Source organism: Adelges cooleyi, unplaced genomic scaffold, assembly GCF_023614345.1.
Source record: "Adelges cooleyi isolate 19-005CV unplaced genomic scaffold, UGA_ACOO_1.1 ACOO_flye_CR_arks_rails_tigmint_CR_PRNA_108, whole genome shotgun sequence".
Taxonomy (NCBI): Eukaryota; Metazoa; Arthropoda; class Insecta; order Hemiptera; family Adelgidae; genus Adelges; species Adelges cooleyi.
Genome location: NW_026095761.1, coordinates 15645440 through 15663003, shown reverse-complemented (window position 1 = coordinate 15663003; position 17564 = coordinate 15645440). Strand labels below are relative to the sequence as shown.

Below are 17564 nucleotides of genomic sequence, written 5' to 3'. Positions count from 1 at the left end.
TTTCATTTTACAAACTTTAGACAGAATTATTTTAATGTTTTCATTTAAACTATATAAAATACACACCGCTTAACGCTAATCAGTAATCACTGAGACCGGAGACGACGAATTCCACCGATCATAGTCGAGAAAATTTGTACCATAATCAACGGCACATTGGTCATTTACCTCGTAAAACCACGGATTAATCGGCCATTATAATTTATTTCGTGGTTTAACTGCCAATTAAATTAATACAACAGTTATTAGTATTACAGTCGGCTGCCGACTAGAGTATTACACCTATCGCCTACCCGGTACCCATAATAAAAACCGAGTTTCGTATGTCCTTATCTAAGCATGCTATGCCTGTACTGCTTATCAGTTACCATCGTTATTCGTTTTAACAGTTAAAGTAGTTGTATTGTTTTTGAAAGAACTTCCATCGACCCTCTAATATAAATTATAAAATTAAATTACAATTTATTTAAAATAATGTTAACGAATAATACTACAGTTCATAGCTGTACAGCCCAATGCTGTATGCATTAATTTTTATTTTATTTAAGTGACATAAGAGTAGGTTTTTATTTATTTTTCAGACTGTTTATACCATTTAAATGTATACCGCTTATAGTAAGACGTAGATATTTACAATATGTTTTCTTCTCTGTCTAGGTAATAGTTAAATCATAATGGATACTATAGAAGATAAACCAAATTGTGCTCTTAAATGCCTTCGTAATATTGAAGATGCTACACAGCGAGTACATCCTTTAAAATATGGAATGGTATGATTTTTAGTTAAATATATTGTATAATAATAATGTATCAATTTCATTTGTTATAATTTGAATATACAGATACAGGGTCATCTTGTATTTAAACTTGTGTATGTATTAGTTTACCAACAACAAATATTATATTATATATTCTTAAATAATTATCTAGTGGAGTTTGTGTTATTGGATGAAGTTGTAGTTTTTTAAGTAATTTAGTACTAGATTTCTCAATATTGATTTTCCATAATTTGAATTTGTACAAAACATTTTGTCAATTATCTTGTTAAGCAAAATACTTGTAACACAAAATGCGCTAGTTCAAAACATCTTATTTTTCTTACAAAAAATTATTCATTAGCTTTAGTAATGTTGAAAAGTCCTACGTTTCTAGTAACCTCCAAAAAAACTAACAAATTTTACAATTTTTCACTCACAACACTGACATAATTTAGTTATTACAATGAAAAGTTTAATAATTCTACTATTGTTATTGTTCAATAAAAAAAATGTGTTAATCTCCGTTTAGTTTCCTCCACTGTTATCAAATTACCTTTACTCTTATGTTCAAATTAAAATTTGCTTCTTTTCTTTCTTAAAAATGTTGTTCTTAATAAGTAAAGTAAAACGTGCTGGTTTTCTCAAGATGACTCAATATGTGTATGATATTTTAATTCTATAATGGGACGATTTTATTTATTTTTCCTAGAATACCATTGGAAGAGGATTAAATAATGACATTGTGCTTAAAAATTTAAATGTGTCAAGAACTCACTGTCATTTATATGTTGAAAAAAATGATTCAATTGATGTTGCCTTCATTATAGATTTAGGTGTAAGTATTATGTTGCTGTTTGCGGATTATCATGTAACTAATAATTGTTAGTATAGTTATTTTTAAAAAAATGTGTTGTTTGAAGTTTTTTTCTTGACAAGTGTATTATTAATAGTAATACTATTGTTTAACTAAAAATAAAAAAATAAAATTTAATATGTTTAGACATCAAATGGCACTATTGTTGGAAACACAGATTTAGTAAAAGATAAAAAACACAAGCTAAACGATTTAGACATGATTGCTTTAGCAAGTGGCGATCAAGGAGTTGTCCTACAGTTCATTAAAATAGATCGAACCACTATTTTGCCACCTTTAAATGTAATTATAAATTAACTTCCCTAAAATATACAAGCATATAAAAAAATTAGTTTTTTTTTTTTTTAGGAAAATGTTCAATTAAGCAATAAAAGAAAAGTTTTATGTACGGAAAATGAAGAACCAACTGCTACGTTACTTAAAATGCCCAAACTTGGTAAACTACATTAATATTTTTAAACTTGAAAATGTTAAGTTTATTTTATCATCCATATTTATACAACAAGTTTGTACATACTAATTTACATTATATGGTGTCGGTGTAGCAGTGGTCATACAGCTATCATACATACGGTCAGCTGTTCAATTCCTGTATATAAGATCCTCATATACTCCAAGACTACAAATCTTGTTTTCTAATTGTACTACACCGTGTTCCCCACTAGGGAAGTCACTCCACTGGAAGTGACATCCACATACATGTTTCCTTACTTAACGGAGATTGGTAGTACACTACTACCAAAAACCAAGTGAAAAGTGCTGCTTAAGACCGTAGGATCGTTCGTCGGCTATTGCAACATATTAGCCTTCAGAATCGAGAGCAATAAAAAAAAAATTATACTACTTGTTTTAAAGATTTTTTTATTTTTATTATTATTACTTTTTTACATTTGTTTTATTATATACATTTTTTAGAGCCGGTAAATGCTGTACATTTTGTGCATTCAGAGGAAAAACATTTTTCTAAAAATGAAATTGTATCCGGACCAATCACAAACGGTAACGTAAATTATTATTATTTATTTTAACTTGAATTCCAATTTTTATTAAATAATAAAGCTTGATGAAACTATTTTTCTATATTTATTACACTTAAATTTTGTATTTCTGTTCGATATTATTTACTTATTTGTATGATTTGTCGTTACATGTAATATATATTATAGAGTAATGTAATGAGATAACATGTAATACAATTTATAATAGATATAAATTAACAGTAGTTGAATATTATGCTAACAGATTAAGATATTTGTCATTTGGTATCAATGTAGGAGCTTCTTTGTCTGGTGGCATAATATTTTATAATCTGATATATTAATTTTTAATTTTTTTATTTTATGGATACAGATTGTCAAAGTCAGAATGTATTTAAAATACCAAGCTCAAATGGAGTCGTTCCTGATTCAAATGATGAAAAATGTTCAAGAGTTATTTTTAATAAACTAGAATGTGCTGATATTTATAAGGCGACTACTTCAATTTCAACTATTAATACTACACTACAAATGTCTAATGATACAAACCCTCCTAATGAAATATTTGCACAAGATAAAAATATGTATACTTTAATTAAAAATATAAAGGCAGAACCAGAGACTGTAAACTTTATGACATCCAGTCAAGGTACATATAGTAAAGAGGAAGACAGTATTGTAATATTGGCTTCTTCTGACGAAGAAGATAATATCAAAGAGGGTGAGCAAAATATATCTTTGAACCATTATAATATCACTGATATAAAAAATGTGAATACCATTAATTTACCTCAACTGGATAATGAAATAAAACCAGTTTTAAGTGATTGGCATAATGCAAATCAAATGTTGACAAGTGATGATGAAGAAGATTTATTATTAGAGTTGCCGAATAAATCAAAAAATTCGAGTATCTTAATTAGTTCAGATGAACATGATACTGATAATGATTGTGATGATAACGGTGATCATTATAAATGTCCTCAAATCATTGATCCTCTTCCAATGAAACTGAGAACAAAAGGAAGACCTCCTAAAGCATTAGTCGAAAATGAAAATATAATGAAAACTCGAGCTAAGTGCCAAAGAAAAACTAAAATTAAAAAAAAAACTGAACTCGAAATAGCAGAGCAAAATAAAAAAATTGCTCAAGAAAGAAAAATTAAACTGCAGAAATTAATTAAAATTAAAGATAGTTCTGCATCAGTCGATAATGAAACTGATTTAATTACTAACGATAAATTTATAGATAAACCATCAACAACAGATATATTAAAGAAGAAGACGAGAGTTTCTAGAGTGCAACCATGCCTGATTGACGATGATTATAGGAACATCCCGTCTACATCTAAGTGTAATCAGATTACTCATGATAAAAAAACGGAATCTGAATTAACCCGTTCTAAAAGAAAAGTAACTTTCAAAAATCTGGAAACACGTGTCTTAAATATCAATAATTCGGTTGACAAAGTAACAAGTTCAAAATATTTTGCCTTATTTGACATAATTAGCAAAATATGCAAATGGAATGCAGTATGGCTTTACGTATGTATTAATTGTAACTATTACATTTGTTTGTTTTGCCGTAAAAAAAAACATCCTAGTTGGCAAAAAAAAAAAGCTTTTTTGTTTTATATCAAAATATATATACAGGGTGATCAACTTATCGTGAACCACTCAATATCTCACTGGAAGAAATTTACTTTTTTCTTTACAGTGTTTTTATAATACATTGTGATCTCAATACATTTTATTTTATTTTTAAATCGAGTTCAAGGCAGGGGGAAAGGTGGAGTGTAGTATTATTTTTATCTGCGCGCTTTATTCAACTGCACTTCCCCTCCCATACTAACTTTTAAACTCATATAACTTTAAAAATAGTTATCCAAAGCGGGTTATCGACTAGTCAACATTTTTTAGTACATTAGTCTCAATGAAATGTAATGTATGTTAATGAAATGTATGCGTTAAAATTATAAAATTTCATAATATTTGTAAATCAAAATGAAATGTGTTTCTTTTTATCTGGTGAACTGAAATTAATTAGTTTTTGTAGGGTGAGTCAATTCAGTTTTTACAATGACGCTCTTATATACTTCATATGTCATGACAAGAAAACTGAACAGAAAATGAGTTTAGCGAATTTAAGAATGCTAAGATGGATGAATAGAGTGACTAGGGAAGATAGAATTAGAAATTAATACATAAAGGGGAGTTTAGGTGTTGCATCAGTTGTGGGGAAAATGAAAGAGAATAAGTAGAGATGTTTCGGTCATGTTATGAGAAGAGATGATGCAGAGGCAGCGAGAGGTGTTATGAAAATGAATGTAGAGGGAAAGAGAGGAAGAGGAAGACCGAAGAAAAGATAAATAGACGAAATAGAGAGTCATATGAGGATAGCTGGGTTGATTGAACAAGATGTAGTAAATCGGAGCTCTATGGAGGTGTAAGACTAAGGTGGCCGACGCCATGTAGTTGGGAGTGTAAGGCAAAGATAAAAAAAAGAGAAGATACTTCATATGTCATAGATAAAACTTTCCTTTTAATTTATAATATTAAATAACTGTTAAATTTATTTTAATACTTAGGAACAGAAATTAATGGACGAGACCCCACCGTTAACGAGCCATTTATATAAAATGAAAGGACAATTTGATGATCCATCAGACTATTCTACTGTAATAAAACCATTGTTGATGTACGAAAACTGGTCTAAAATAACCGAAATGTACAATATGATGACAAACAAAAATCCTAGTTTGGAACAATCAATTTTTGGAAAACGATCAACCAAGTATGATTATTTAAATAATATCATAAAATATTTTTTATTTAGTTAAAAATTTAATTTATTTTTATTTTTATTAAATTTTAAAATTATTTTATTTGTTCACTTATAACATAAATCCTTTTATATAGATTTAATATATTTTTTTATTTTACAGGAACTCTCCACTTTTTACTTTCTCTATTAATTCTGTTAATAAACAATTTTCTACGGCGAACCCAATGTTAAAACCAATTAGTGAACCTCTTTGGTGTTTAAAATGCTTAGGTGAGTGATTTATCTATTTAAATGTTTCAATATTTCTGTTTTTCTCTTAAGTGTAATTCATTAATAGTTTTATTTTTAATACATTTTTTATATTACTGTTATTTTACGTGACCATAGATGTTTATTAGTGTGTATTTTATTATGCCTTATTACATACTAAAATAATATTATAGGAACAAACCAACATACAACTAATTCAGCAGGCTATCCGCAAAGTGGATTTTTATGTATAGCTGTTATCCAATCAGATAATTTTGAACTAAATGCAACTCAAATAAAAAAACCTACAAAATCTAGAAATATATTTTTTGCTTACGTTCTTTCTGCTAAAAAAACAGGTAATTTTGTTTATCTAAGTTCTAATAGAATTTAAGCATGGCAATGAAATAACTTTCAAAATATGACCAAGTAAAGTTTAACTTTGAAAGATATTAATTGGCAAAATTATTAAGGTTCAAATATATGTATTTATTTTTATCAAATAATTTCTAATATATTCAATATTTATTAATATAATAACTTGAAATATTTTTTTATACAATTAAATAAAAAAATAAATTTTGTTTTGTTTTGAGAGTTATTTGGTACCCATTTCTGATAAAAATATACGTACCTAAATTTATACGTTTTGCATTGTCCTTTAGGAATTTATAACAACAACCCACAGTGGTGTGTAGAATTAATAGTTACTAGAAAGACTGTAAATATTCCTAGTGAAACACCTATTCAATTACTAGTATGTATATACCAGAAAACTTTTTTTTATTAGTTAAAGAGATTTTATTGTTCGCCTTATCCAACACAAGCATGATGATCCATTTTTAAATCCTAGTAATTCCCTTTTATATGTATATATATTCTGTTTCTACGTATTATTAACCTTTTTGTACCAAAATGCGGAGAGTAGTAGACAGACCGGCTAGCCTTGAAAATTAAAGAAAACGGAATAATAGGTCAACTGGCTAGTAGGCACAACTATTGCTTGATGGATATATAATTTGGTCGTCCTTAAAAAGTTAATAACATCTCTTCTCTATGTATTTTGCATTATCTTCTTACTTCATCCATATTGCTATTTTGCATTATTTCCTCTACTCAACTCGATACCAGGTTGACCTAAATATACAAGTTAAGGGGATTTGATACCGAACATTTATATGGAGTTTTGTATAGGCAATGTTTAAAAAAAAAAGTGGTTTAAATAAATTTCGACCATGCCAATTAATTTACCGGTTAATTTTTTTAAGCTTCATGGTATTATTTTAATTTAAATAATTTTGTCTATGAGTTGAAGCCATTTTAGTTAATATATTTGTACATTTTTTGTCTATCACACAGGCCGAACTAGTAATCGATTAGTAATCTGAAAACAAATTTGAATTTGTTATGAAAATTACTTGGGATCCTACGAAGTACTTTTTTGATATTTTTTTCTTACTATGAATAAGAAACGTTTGAACATTTTATAAAATTAAAAATTTTAAAATCAAATTTGTAAAAAGTTAAAATTCAAAATTGAAAAAAGTGCCTAGTAGGATATTGAGTAAACTTCATATCAAATTCAAATCTGTTTTCAAATTACTGGTTTGGCCTGTGCAATGGACAAAAAATGATGTGTTTTGACTGAAAAAACGGCCGGTATCGAATCCCCTTAACAGTTTTTGTGACCGTTGTACTTCACCCATTAAGAAACAATGACTTACAACAGGTCTGAGTGCATGGCACTTTCTGGGCCCACCCTCCATCAAACTAAAATTAAAACTACTCCACTCACCAGTCTTTGAATTTATGTTGTTGTTTTTAAGGGAATTCATTACATTCGATCAGAGTTGCGTTTATTTCAAGCGATCAACTGTGTTGCTGTGTCATCTCTTTGCAATGCGCTCATAACACCACAATTGCATAATTATTCGTATCCAACTATCAATTTGAAGAATTACAACATAAGTATAAATGTAATGTATTGAATGCAAGTTTTAGTTATTTATAATTCTAATTTTAATTATTAATTTATATTTTATACTATATATTAAGGATGGATTAAACAATAGCCAGAAAAAAGCGGTTATTATGGCTGTATCAATTTGTTTGTCCACAAATCCAAATATTGGTCTTATTATTGGACCGCCTGGTACAGGAAAATCGAGTGTGATATGTAGTATAGTAACTACGCTGCTCAAGTTAAATTCTCAACCCAAGATTAATGCTAAACATAAAATACTTGTGTGTGCTCCTTCCAATGAAGCTGTTGATGTTTTAGTTAGACGTCTAGTTGAAATAAAAAATAATAACACAAGTAATTATTGGTTATATTTAAATTTGTACTGTGTTTTAATGTAATTTATAATTATGTTTTTTAGTTCCAATAGAATTCAGTGTAGTAAGAGTTGGAGGAGGCCAGAAAATGGATCCACTTATTTCTAATGTGACTCTAGATAATTTAGTTAAAAAAAAAATGGATGGATCTTTTAATGAAAATGATGTAAGCCTAAAAATATATTTTAAAAACCTGTTAGAAATTACATAACTGTTACACAATTTAGCATAAATTTAGTTATACAATTTATTAATGGTTCCTACATTTTTATATTATTTATTTGTGAAAATTCATATTTCTCTTAAATATTGCTTATACAGCACTCCTTAAAAACAGACCGTAGCAATACCCTTAACACTATTCGCTATCCAAGCTAAAAAATGTTGTCTGTTGCCAACCAACAAACTTTAGGTAGTGGCCAAGTTTTAAATGAGCACAGCACATTGCTGCCTTATCCACTCAATTATCTGTTCTCCTCATTTAGATTTTTTTTCTTCTTTTAGATTAAATACACTGTAAACATTTTAAATTATATTTTACTAGCATAAACATATCAATGATCGTTCTATAATTTTACATTTAATAACTGTTTTATTGTATTTATCAGAATAAAGGAAGACCAAGTACGTTAACCATGTATTCCAATAGAAAAGATGTTGAAAAAGATATACTTCAGAATATTGATGTTATTGTTACAACTTTAAACTCGTGCTATTCTAAAGCAATGGAAGATGCTTTCCTGTCGTCTTCAAATAAGTAACTGTTAATTTATATAATTATATTTTAAAATGTTGTTTTCTGTAAAATTGTGATGTTTACAAAATTGGTTTGTATTTTAAGAGGCATGCTGAGCAAGTGTCCATTTACAGTGTGTATAGTAGATGAAGCAGGTCAGAGTGTTGAACCTCTTAATTATGTACCCATTTTACTTGGAATCAATAAACTCATATTAGTTGGGGATGATAAACAACTTCAGCCAATAGTAAAGAGTAAAGTAAGTTACAAGCCTTATAAGTTATGCATAAATTCAGATATTTATGTGCACTTTTATTTTTATTTTTAGGCAGCTAAGGATCATGGTTTTGGAATTTCATTGTTCAAGCGACTTAAGTCTTGGTTAGAACATAATAATACTGAACATCAACAGGATTCAATCCCTGTTAATCTACTGGACACTCAATATAGAATGCATAAAGAAATTTGTTCATTTCCGTCAAAATACTTTTATAAAGGTGTTATTAAAACCGCATCTTCGGTACACGATAGAAAAATGTTACCGATTCATCCATATTTAATAATAGAACATGATAGTCAACAAGATAATACTGGGTAAAACATATTTTTGTTATATTAAGTCTATAGTTAGTAAAAAAAAAAAAAATTTCAGTGAAGCAAATATGGGTGAAGCAAATTTAATTGTGAGCTTAGTAGAAATTTTACTCAACATAGATGGATGCCAAAGATTGTCAATTGCCGTTCTAACACCATATCACAAACAAAGAGAACAAATTAACACATTATTAGAAATAAAGTATTTTTTTTTAAATATTTAAATATTTTGACCATTTATTTTTTTTGTGAAATTTACTAGTTTTGTATTTTAGACAAATCTCCCTGAACGTTAATACTATAGATTCATTCCAAGGTAGCGAATGTGACATACTTTTAATATCAACAGTACGCACTACTGGAATAGGCTTTTTGGACGATACCTCTCGTTTAAATGTTGCATTAACTCGAGCGAAACAATCGTTATTAGTCTGTGGAAATTTTATGTCCTTAAAAGTAAGTTCTTATACTTAAGTGATACAGTCTAAATATTTCACAACCACCTACACTCAAATTGTTTTGCTTAAATCTAATATTACCGAGCTGTTTTGTTATATTTTAGGGAGACCGGGTTTGGTGTAATCTATTGGATGATGCTAAACAACGTAAATTACTCAAAAAGGTATCGAAAAAAAATTTAACTAATAGTAGAGCACTGTCTGCCATTGTTAAAAGATAGACCTACCATTTTTTTCTTGTGTAATGTGTAATTGTAATTATAATGAAATTGATCAACCTTACTACCAATAAATTACATTTCCTTTTATATTTAAAATGGAACTGACATCAGCACTTTATGTAATATTAAATAAGACTGTGTAATTGTTTATATTAAATATTTTACTAACGTATGTATATCTCTATATATTTAATAATACGTTACAACTCACAACATATTGTTTTACTTATATATTTATTCAATATTAATATACTGTAATTATTTTAAAAGCTTACAATTTGTCCACTGTTCTTCAATTATACTATTATATACCCAAGAATAATACTCGATAGTTTTAGAATGTGTGGGCAGACTTTCTGGACAAAGAGTGCCATTTTAAAATAACAATTTTTAACTTTTATGCGGAGCTGAATGGATATTGTATTTACAATGATGTGTTTTTATTTTATTTTTTGTATTTAGACCCACAATATTTTTTAAACCCCTGAACCGTTTTCTTCGTGTAGTAGAGTAACTCAATAGATCAGAAATCGTACATGAAAGGTAATTTAAAGGGCCAAAAATAAAAAATTAACATGTTTTTTAACATAACTACGATGCTTTATAACTTTTTTAAATATAGTCGAATAGTTCCAAATTTGTATGGAATATTTTTTAAACATAGTACCACCAATAAACATTGATAAACTAAAAAAAAATCATAGATTAGAAGGAACAGAAATATTTTCTTTAATTCACTTATTCAAGCAAAGTTTTAGGGATTTAGATCTAAAAATTAGACCGAAGGTAGATCTAGAATGGAACTATAACTTAATATACAATTTTCTCAAAAATCTGTAATTTATTTATTTATTTATGAAAAACCCCAAAAAAGGAAGAAATTACACTGACCATCAATATCCTGGTGAATCAACGCGTATTATAAACAAGTGTAATATGATTAATACAATTTCAGTACTAATTTAAATAATGTGCAGGGACTTGCTATGTTTCAATATTTTGCTTTAAAGATGTGGTGACACTGATTAAATATTTTAACTTTGTTCCCTATCTATATCGACGTTATAAGTTATTTTATAGTAGTCTGTAGCATAACTCATAAGTTTAAGTATTAACTATTAAGTAGTTTGTAGGTATACCGTCTACCGATTGGTCGTCTGGATTGTAGTTTTCCTTATTCGTAATAATACATTGCACTTGTACATCTTTTATCATAACTCATAATAATAGGTATAGAAACTAGAAAGTCTGAATAATGATCACGAATACAGACACATTTTGTGGTAAGTCATAGGAAAAGGTTTTATATTGATAAGTATAATATTTCTGATTTAAAATTATTTATTTATTGGAAAAGTACTTGCTTTCGAGTAAATTATTAAAAGCAATAAACTGTTAACCACGATATAAGATCGTGATGTAGCCTGTAAGTAATACTGTCCAATAATCTGTCAGTTTAAATATTTATCAATCATGTTATCAGTTCGCTATTAAATATGCAAGTTTAACATTTTGGAAAAATCATTAGGAAGAGGAGTGGGAGAAACCCGAGGTTACTGCGTAATTGTATTAATATTGTAATATAATCGCTGACGGGAATAAACGTGTGTATTATAACATATTCAATATATTATGATGGGTTTTGTTATTTATTCTACAATGAAGCTAGCACATAGGAGATTTTTTCATTTATTATAGCTTATTTTTTTCTGGGTCCAGGATTACCGCTTTACAAAATCCAAAATTTGGCATAAGGGCATAAGGTTGTTCCCGTCAACAACCTTATAATTTCAGTTTACTTGTAAAATAATCAAATACTGAAATACAGAGTGTTCCATTTAACGCAAGACGCTCATTTTTCTGAATATTGATATTTTTCCAAAATAAATATAACAACATTTTTTACAATAAATATTTTTGTTTATGTTATTTTACAATGTGGTAAAATTACTAAATATTTACCCTTTTTGAGTATTTTCTAGAGCTCTATACATTTTTGAAGTTTTTATTGGTAACGTATTATAATATAAGTAATTAATAAATTAACTTTTTAAATGAAAAATAATTTACTGAATATTTTGACTGGTCGATTACCAGTTTTGAATAAATAATTTTAATGTTCCTATCTATACTTAAAAAATAAGTGGTTAAATAATGCGGACAGAATAAAAAAACTAATACGCTCCATCCTTCCTCTCGTTATACATTTTTAACTTAAAAAACTTATAAAATAAGAAATCAAAACTGATAATCGATCAGTTAAAATGTTCAGCAAACGATTCTTAATTTTAAAAAATGATTAAAGACGAACGTTACAATTTGTACCAACTTAATTTACAAACAAATTATCAACTTAATTAATCCCTAATTTCTCCAAGTCCTGGATAAATTCATTTATCTATCTCTTCTTTAAGAGGTCGTGATATCTTTTATTTATTAAGGATTGAGGTATAGGAAAATCATTTTTAAATTACAGAAATATTTGGAATGACCAAACAAAAGTTATGCCGACAAATCGATAACTTAATGGTAATAATGGACCAGACCTACAACGATAATGAACTTAAACAACGCATCGATGCAATAAAATTAACCATTCAAGATCGTATGAAAATAAATTCTGGATTTGTTTACGTTTTCGGATCTCGAGTCTATAAGTTGGCTACAACCGATAGTGATTTAGATTTATACTTTGACGTTGGTAATATATATTTAGTATTACAAACTATGTTAAATGTTAAAAATGGATATTATGGTTATAAAATAGGCTATTTTTAATTTAAACGATAATTAATAATGAATGAAATAGTTATAAATATTATATTAGGTGATTTTTAGTTTGCTTTTTTATATAAAAGATATATGACATAATTATGATTTAAGAGGGATAAAATCTATTTGTTCCGATAAAGTTCCGGAAAAAATAACTTTCGAAAAAAAGTGCTTTAAATGTTTTTTGAATTATAAAAATTGTTTGTTGATTCAGAAAAACATAATTTTCTAAAAAAATGTTTGTAAGAGTAATATATAATTTTTGATCGGAACTTTATGTGGGTCCCCTGCTGCGTGTACGCCCCTGCAGACTATACATGTTCAAAAATACGTATTTATTATTTTAAAGTTCTAAACACTAACTAGATTGAAGCACTAAATTCCTTATATTTATTTAAAACACGTACTTATTTAAGGCTGGAAGCCTTAAATTTAATGTAATGACTAATAAACGTATTCATAGTATTCACTTTTAATTATTAATATTTCGAATTTCAACTACAAGTTTTATTAAATATACTAAATCTGTAGTTAATAATTGAAGTTTTTTGAAATATGTTCTCCTGGACTTAGTATAATAATAGTTGTTTTTGCTTTGGAGGTGGTTGTTTTACAGGGAAAATTGCTGACTCTCGAATAAAGCAACTTCAGCTAGTAGACTTGTTTATTGAATCTTTCGAAAAATCAGAAGATTTTATTAATATAGTAACTCTTAAGGACGCACGAGTACCTATAGTACGATTTCGACATAAGCCTACCAATCTGAAATGCGATCTATCTTTTAGAAGTGGCCTTACTGTGCGGAACAGTAGTCTTGTAAAGTAAGTACTCTTATATAGTTGCTTGATACTGTTACAGCTCTACTGTTTCTGCACAAACACACTGACAGAATTAGTCTCGATGTGCATGAACTCAGTTGTATATAATATGCATATGTCGGGTAATATTTAAACATGTGCCTCTTAATATTTTTTTTCTTACAGAGTGGGGTTGAGATTTGGGGGGGGGAGGGGTATGGGATGTTGGGGGTACAATAGTTGCAAGAGTAAATGTAGATATTTTATATATTGTCAAGATACACCGACCTTCTTCTCTTAAAAAAAAAAGCTCAGAGTACGCCACTGATTTTATTTATCCCTGAAGAGTTGTAAGCACGAATGAAAGTATTTGTATTCGTGCTTCCAAAGCACAATTCAAGTGTGTGTTTGTTTATTGCTGAAAAATACAATTTTACAAACTACGGGTGAAACCTTCGTCTCGTAGAGTAGTCCGATTTAAATCATTTTTTTTTTTTTTGAAGAACAAGAAGAAGACTTCCTACAGGCATCCAGGATGTATTGAACTTTAAGTTTCAAAAATCAAATTTCCGAACGCTATAATAAGAGTTTAAGTATGATCAATTTGTACAAGTTTCTTAACCAGAAAATGGGTTAAGAAAAACAAAACGAAAATGTTTTGTTTTGGTAATGTAGACAAAAATCGTAGTTCAAAGCGTACTGTAGCAAGTCTACTTTTTTAATGAAACTAAAATTATTGAAATAGGCCACCTCTACGAAGTGTAAGAGATTTTCCTGTAAGGTCGTTTTTCACCACCAAAATGGCTATAAATGGAGTCTTCACTTTTCAGGCCTGACCCTGACCATCATTTTATTTAATTTTATGATTTTCAGATTATATTTATCTTTGGACAAAAGAGTACAATGGGTTGTATGTGTTATTGTCAAACAATGGGCTCTAACTCACGAACTTATAAACGACAATTTGTCGAGTTTTGCAATTATTTGGTTAGTATTGTTTGTTCTAATCCGTCAAAAAGTCGTACCGCCAACAATAGAGTTTTGGAAAATGTCTACAAAACACGAACCAAATTTTGTTGAAGGTACATAATAATCGCTAATAAGTTACACTATATTACTAAATTTAAACTCAAGTAATTTGTTTTAAATCTGCTTATTCTAGAGCCGTTCTTATAAAATGCCTCCCTTTATTGTTTTAATTTAATTTCATACACTTGTGAACTTTCATCTACTTAGACTACGTATTCCACTCATATAGACACTAAGGTACGTTGCTCTTGTAGGTTCATCCATTCCTTAATAAAATACACCTGACCTGATGAACCAACTGCGAAATTTGATTTGTCCACTCACCACACCAATTTTTAAGCATTATAAATAAAATATCTTTGTTGTATCTAATTTAGTAAAATATGAAAAGCTTAATTTTCACGTTTCATCTATACTCAGACGGTCATAGATTTGGCAGTTTTTTGGGGTTTTTGCAGTTGTCTGCTAACCTAACGCTTATCCCAAGAAACAGGTGGCTATTCCTCCCTCCAGACAGTCGCCTGCCCGGAGATACATACCGCTAGTGGCCGAGATTCGAAGTTCGAACCGGCTCGGCGACCGTGCGAAATAACACTACCGCCTCATCTCTTATCAGCCCCACGCCTGCCTTGAAATGGGAAGTTTAATCATTTTAAAATAAAACAATTTCTGATCGAATGTTTAATGTTCAGCTTGTGCTTTCACAAAATTACTGTTAAACAAAATACTAACTAGTTATAAATTATAATTATTCGTAATACACAAATCGCAAGTTGTTTTTACAAAAATGATTTGTATTATTGTTTTATTCAAATTTCAGGTTGGGATACGAGTATTTGTGTTCAAGAAATACGTGTGCCTACATTGACAACGGTTAATTTGCATACATCTAAATGGGATCTGCTCCGTAGTGTGTTCGAGTTTTACTCGGATACTACCACGCTAAAAAATTATGTACTGTGTCCCGTGCTCGGCCAGTTAATTCCAAAGTCAACATTCTACAAAGATTTCTTAACGAAATCTAGCTCGGAAAAAAACTTTCGTTACCAAAGAGAAATGTTTGGAAGAACAAAGACAATCGTAGACACGAATTTTGGATGTTCTAGTAGGATAGAAATACAAAATCCAATAAAACTTTGCAACAACGTTAGTCATTGGCTTTTAGGAAAAGATATGAATAATTTTATTGATTTGTGTGTGCAATCTGCTAAATGTATGAAATAAAACCTACGCCCTATTATACTAATATTTATATTAGTTCAAAATATGTTAATGATTATAAAATTATGTATATTATAACTTTGTGTTGTAACTTTCATTGTCAGTTGATTTAATAAAATTGAGTATTGCATTATTCGAACTCCGAAGGCTAAATGTGTTCTCAAAGTCAGTAGTAGTGAGTTGTTGACAGAGATGGGCTTTTTTCTACTTAAGTTAAAAGTTAACTCGATGACTAAATAGTAGTAGTTTTAGAGTAAATAGTCAAACATGACGTATGTAATATTTCTAATCACTGTACGTTGGTGGATTTTGTAAATAGTAACGGAGTTTTAGCTAATGAAAAATTTATAAAAAGTAGGTTTTTGTTCGTAAAATAATAGAAAATTGTCTCCATTAATCGAAAATCCACCAACATACGGTACCCAGATATTATATTATTTTTAACGGATTTGATAATAGTTTTGCTATAAATTCAATATGGTTTGAGAAATATGGATATGGTATGTTTAGGTTAAAAAAATAATTTTAAACGTTATTATGGTAGCGGTGATAATCTGATAAAGAAAATAAATTACCAATGAAAAATTCTCATTTACATACTAAACATTAAAGTTATAGATTAAAACTAATATTTGCCGAAAATTGCCTGTACCTACCTTTATTCTTAAGTCACTGTTTAATGGGAATATTTAAGGAGAAAAATAAGTTAATTCAATAGGAAATCTACTAATAATTTTTTTTTAATAAATAGTTTTAGATTTTATACTATACACATCGATATTCCATTCCGAAAAAATGATTTAAATTAAAAAAGCAACTTTAACTAGTTTTCTATTAAAAATAAAATTGTACCGTGTAAAATACGGGACTAAAAATGTATATATTATGCTGAAGTTTTAGGAGTTGTTGTATACAAATTCGACCAGACCAAAAATAAGGACCACCATAATACTTAACAGTTATTACCTACAGACTTTATGTTTGTAAATTGTGATGATTGTTAGTTAATACTTAATAGTGTAAAGTACATCGCACTAATTTTATCATAAAATTATTAAGTCTCTATTGCGCTCATGCCCAGTAAATGCACCCGATGCAATTGCTTACTCACTTGCACGGTTACTACGCCATAACGTTAGAAAATATATATAAATAGAAGTATAAACATACTGCATACATAAAAATCTATGTTGTCACACGCCATTACCAAATATAAATTAACAGGCATGATTGCTAGCTAGATTACGAACTTTTCTATCTGCGAATATGCACAGTGCACACATTCCCATCAGTCATGGAAGATGTTTTAATGAATAATTACACGATAATACATGTTTTTAAAGTCCACGAAAGAACTATCCTACGCAATGTAACCCCCATAGTAATTACTCTGTGGTGTAACCATTAATTATAAACACTATTTGTTGTATAAACACAATGTATTTATAATCATTGCTATAACCCAACAATCACGCCTGTTTAGTGTTTATTATAGTCAATTTAATCATGATCAAGGTGGAATTATAAAATCACAACTTATAAATCTACCTTGACCATGACAGAATGACTCATGATCTACGGCCTACGTTATGGATTACATAACAAAATAACGATTAATTGAAAGTGAAGTTATCTGTTATCTAACTATACACAACCGTGGTTCATTCGGTGAACTTTTTATCATTTTCATTGTTTATTATATGAAAAATAATAATCACTCTTATCTCGTTACTCCTTATGATTACACAACTTCGGA

The 17564-nt window shown here is 28.7% G+C and overlaps 2 protein-coding genes across 2 annotated transcripts; both read left to right on the top strand.

The window, feature by feature from the left end:
• The first annotated feature begins 380 nt into the window (after window positions 1–380).
• LOC126846617 (uncharacterized) lies at window positions 381–10215 on the top strand. Its single transcript, XM_050586290.1, has 20 exons — window positions 381–558; window positions 658–770; window positions 1468–1593; window positions 1759–1914; window positions 1981–2068; window positions 2548–2631; window positions 2983–4154; window positions 5198–5403; window positions 5555–5664; window positions 5838–6002; window positions 6309–6400; window positions 7470–7619; window positions 7699–7960; window positions 8025–8146; window positions 8589–8737; window positions 8822–8975; window positions 9045–9310; window positions 9369–9512; window positions 9586–9766; window positions 9873–10215. Exons 2-20 carry the CDS (start codon window positions 675–677, stop codon window positions 9987–9989), a joined length of 3840 nt encoding a protein of 1279 aa, XP_050442247.1. The 5' UTR covers window positions 381–558; window positions 658–674; the 3' UTR covers window positions 9990–10215.
• Window positions 10216–11055: 840 nt separating this feature from the next.
• Window positions 11056–15947, top strand: LOC126842035 (terminal uridylyltransferase Tailor-like). The gene is made up of 5 exons (XM_050578892.1): window positions 11056–11272; window positions 12466–12690; window positions 13363–13582; window positions 14432–14640; window positions 15408–15947. Exons 1-5 carry the CDS (start codon window positions 11245–11247, stop codon window positions 15809–15811), a joined length of 1086 nt encoding a protein of 361 aa, XP_050434849.1. The 5' UTR covers window positions 11056–11244; the 3' UTR covers window positions 15812–15947.
• The last annotated feature ends 1617 nt before the right edge of the window (window positions 15948–17564 follow it).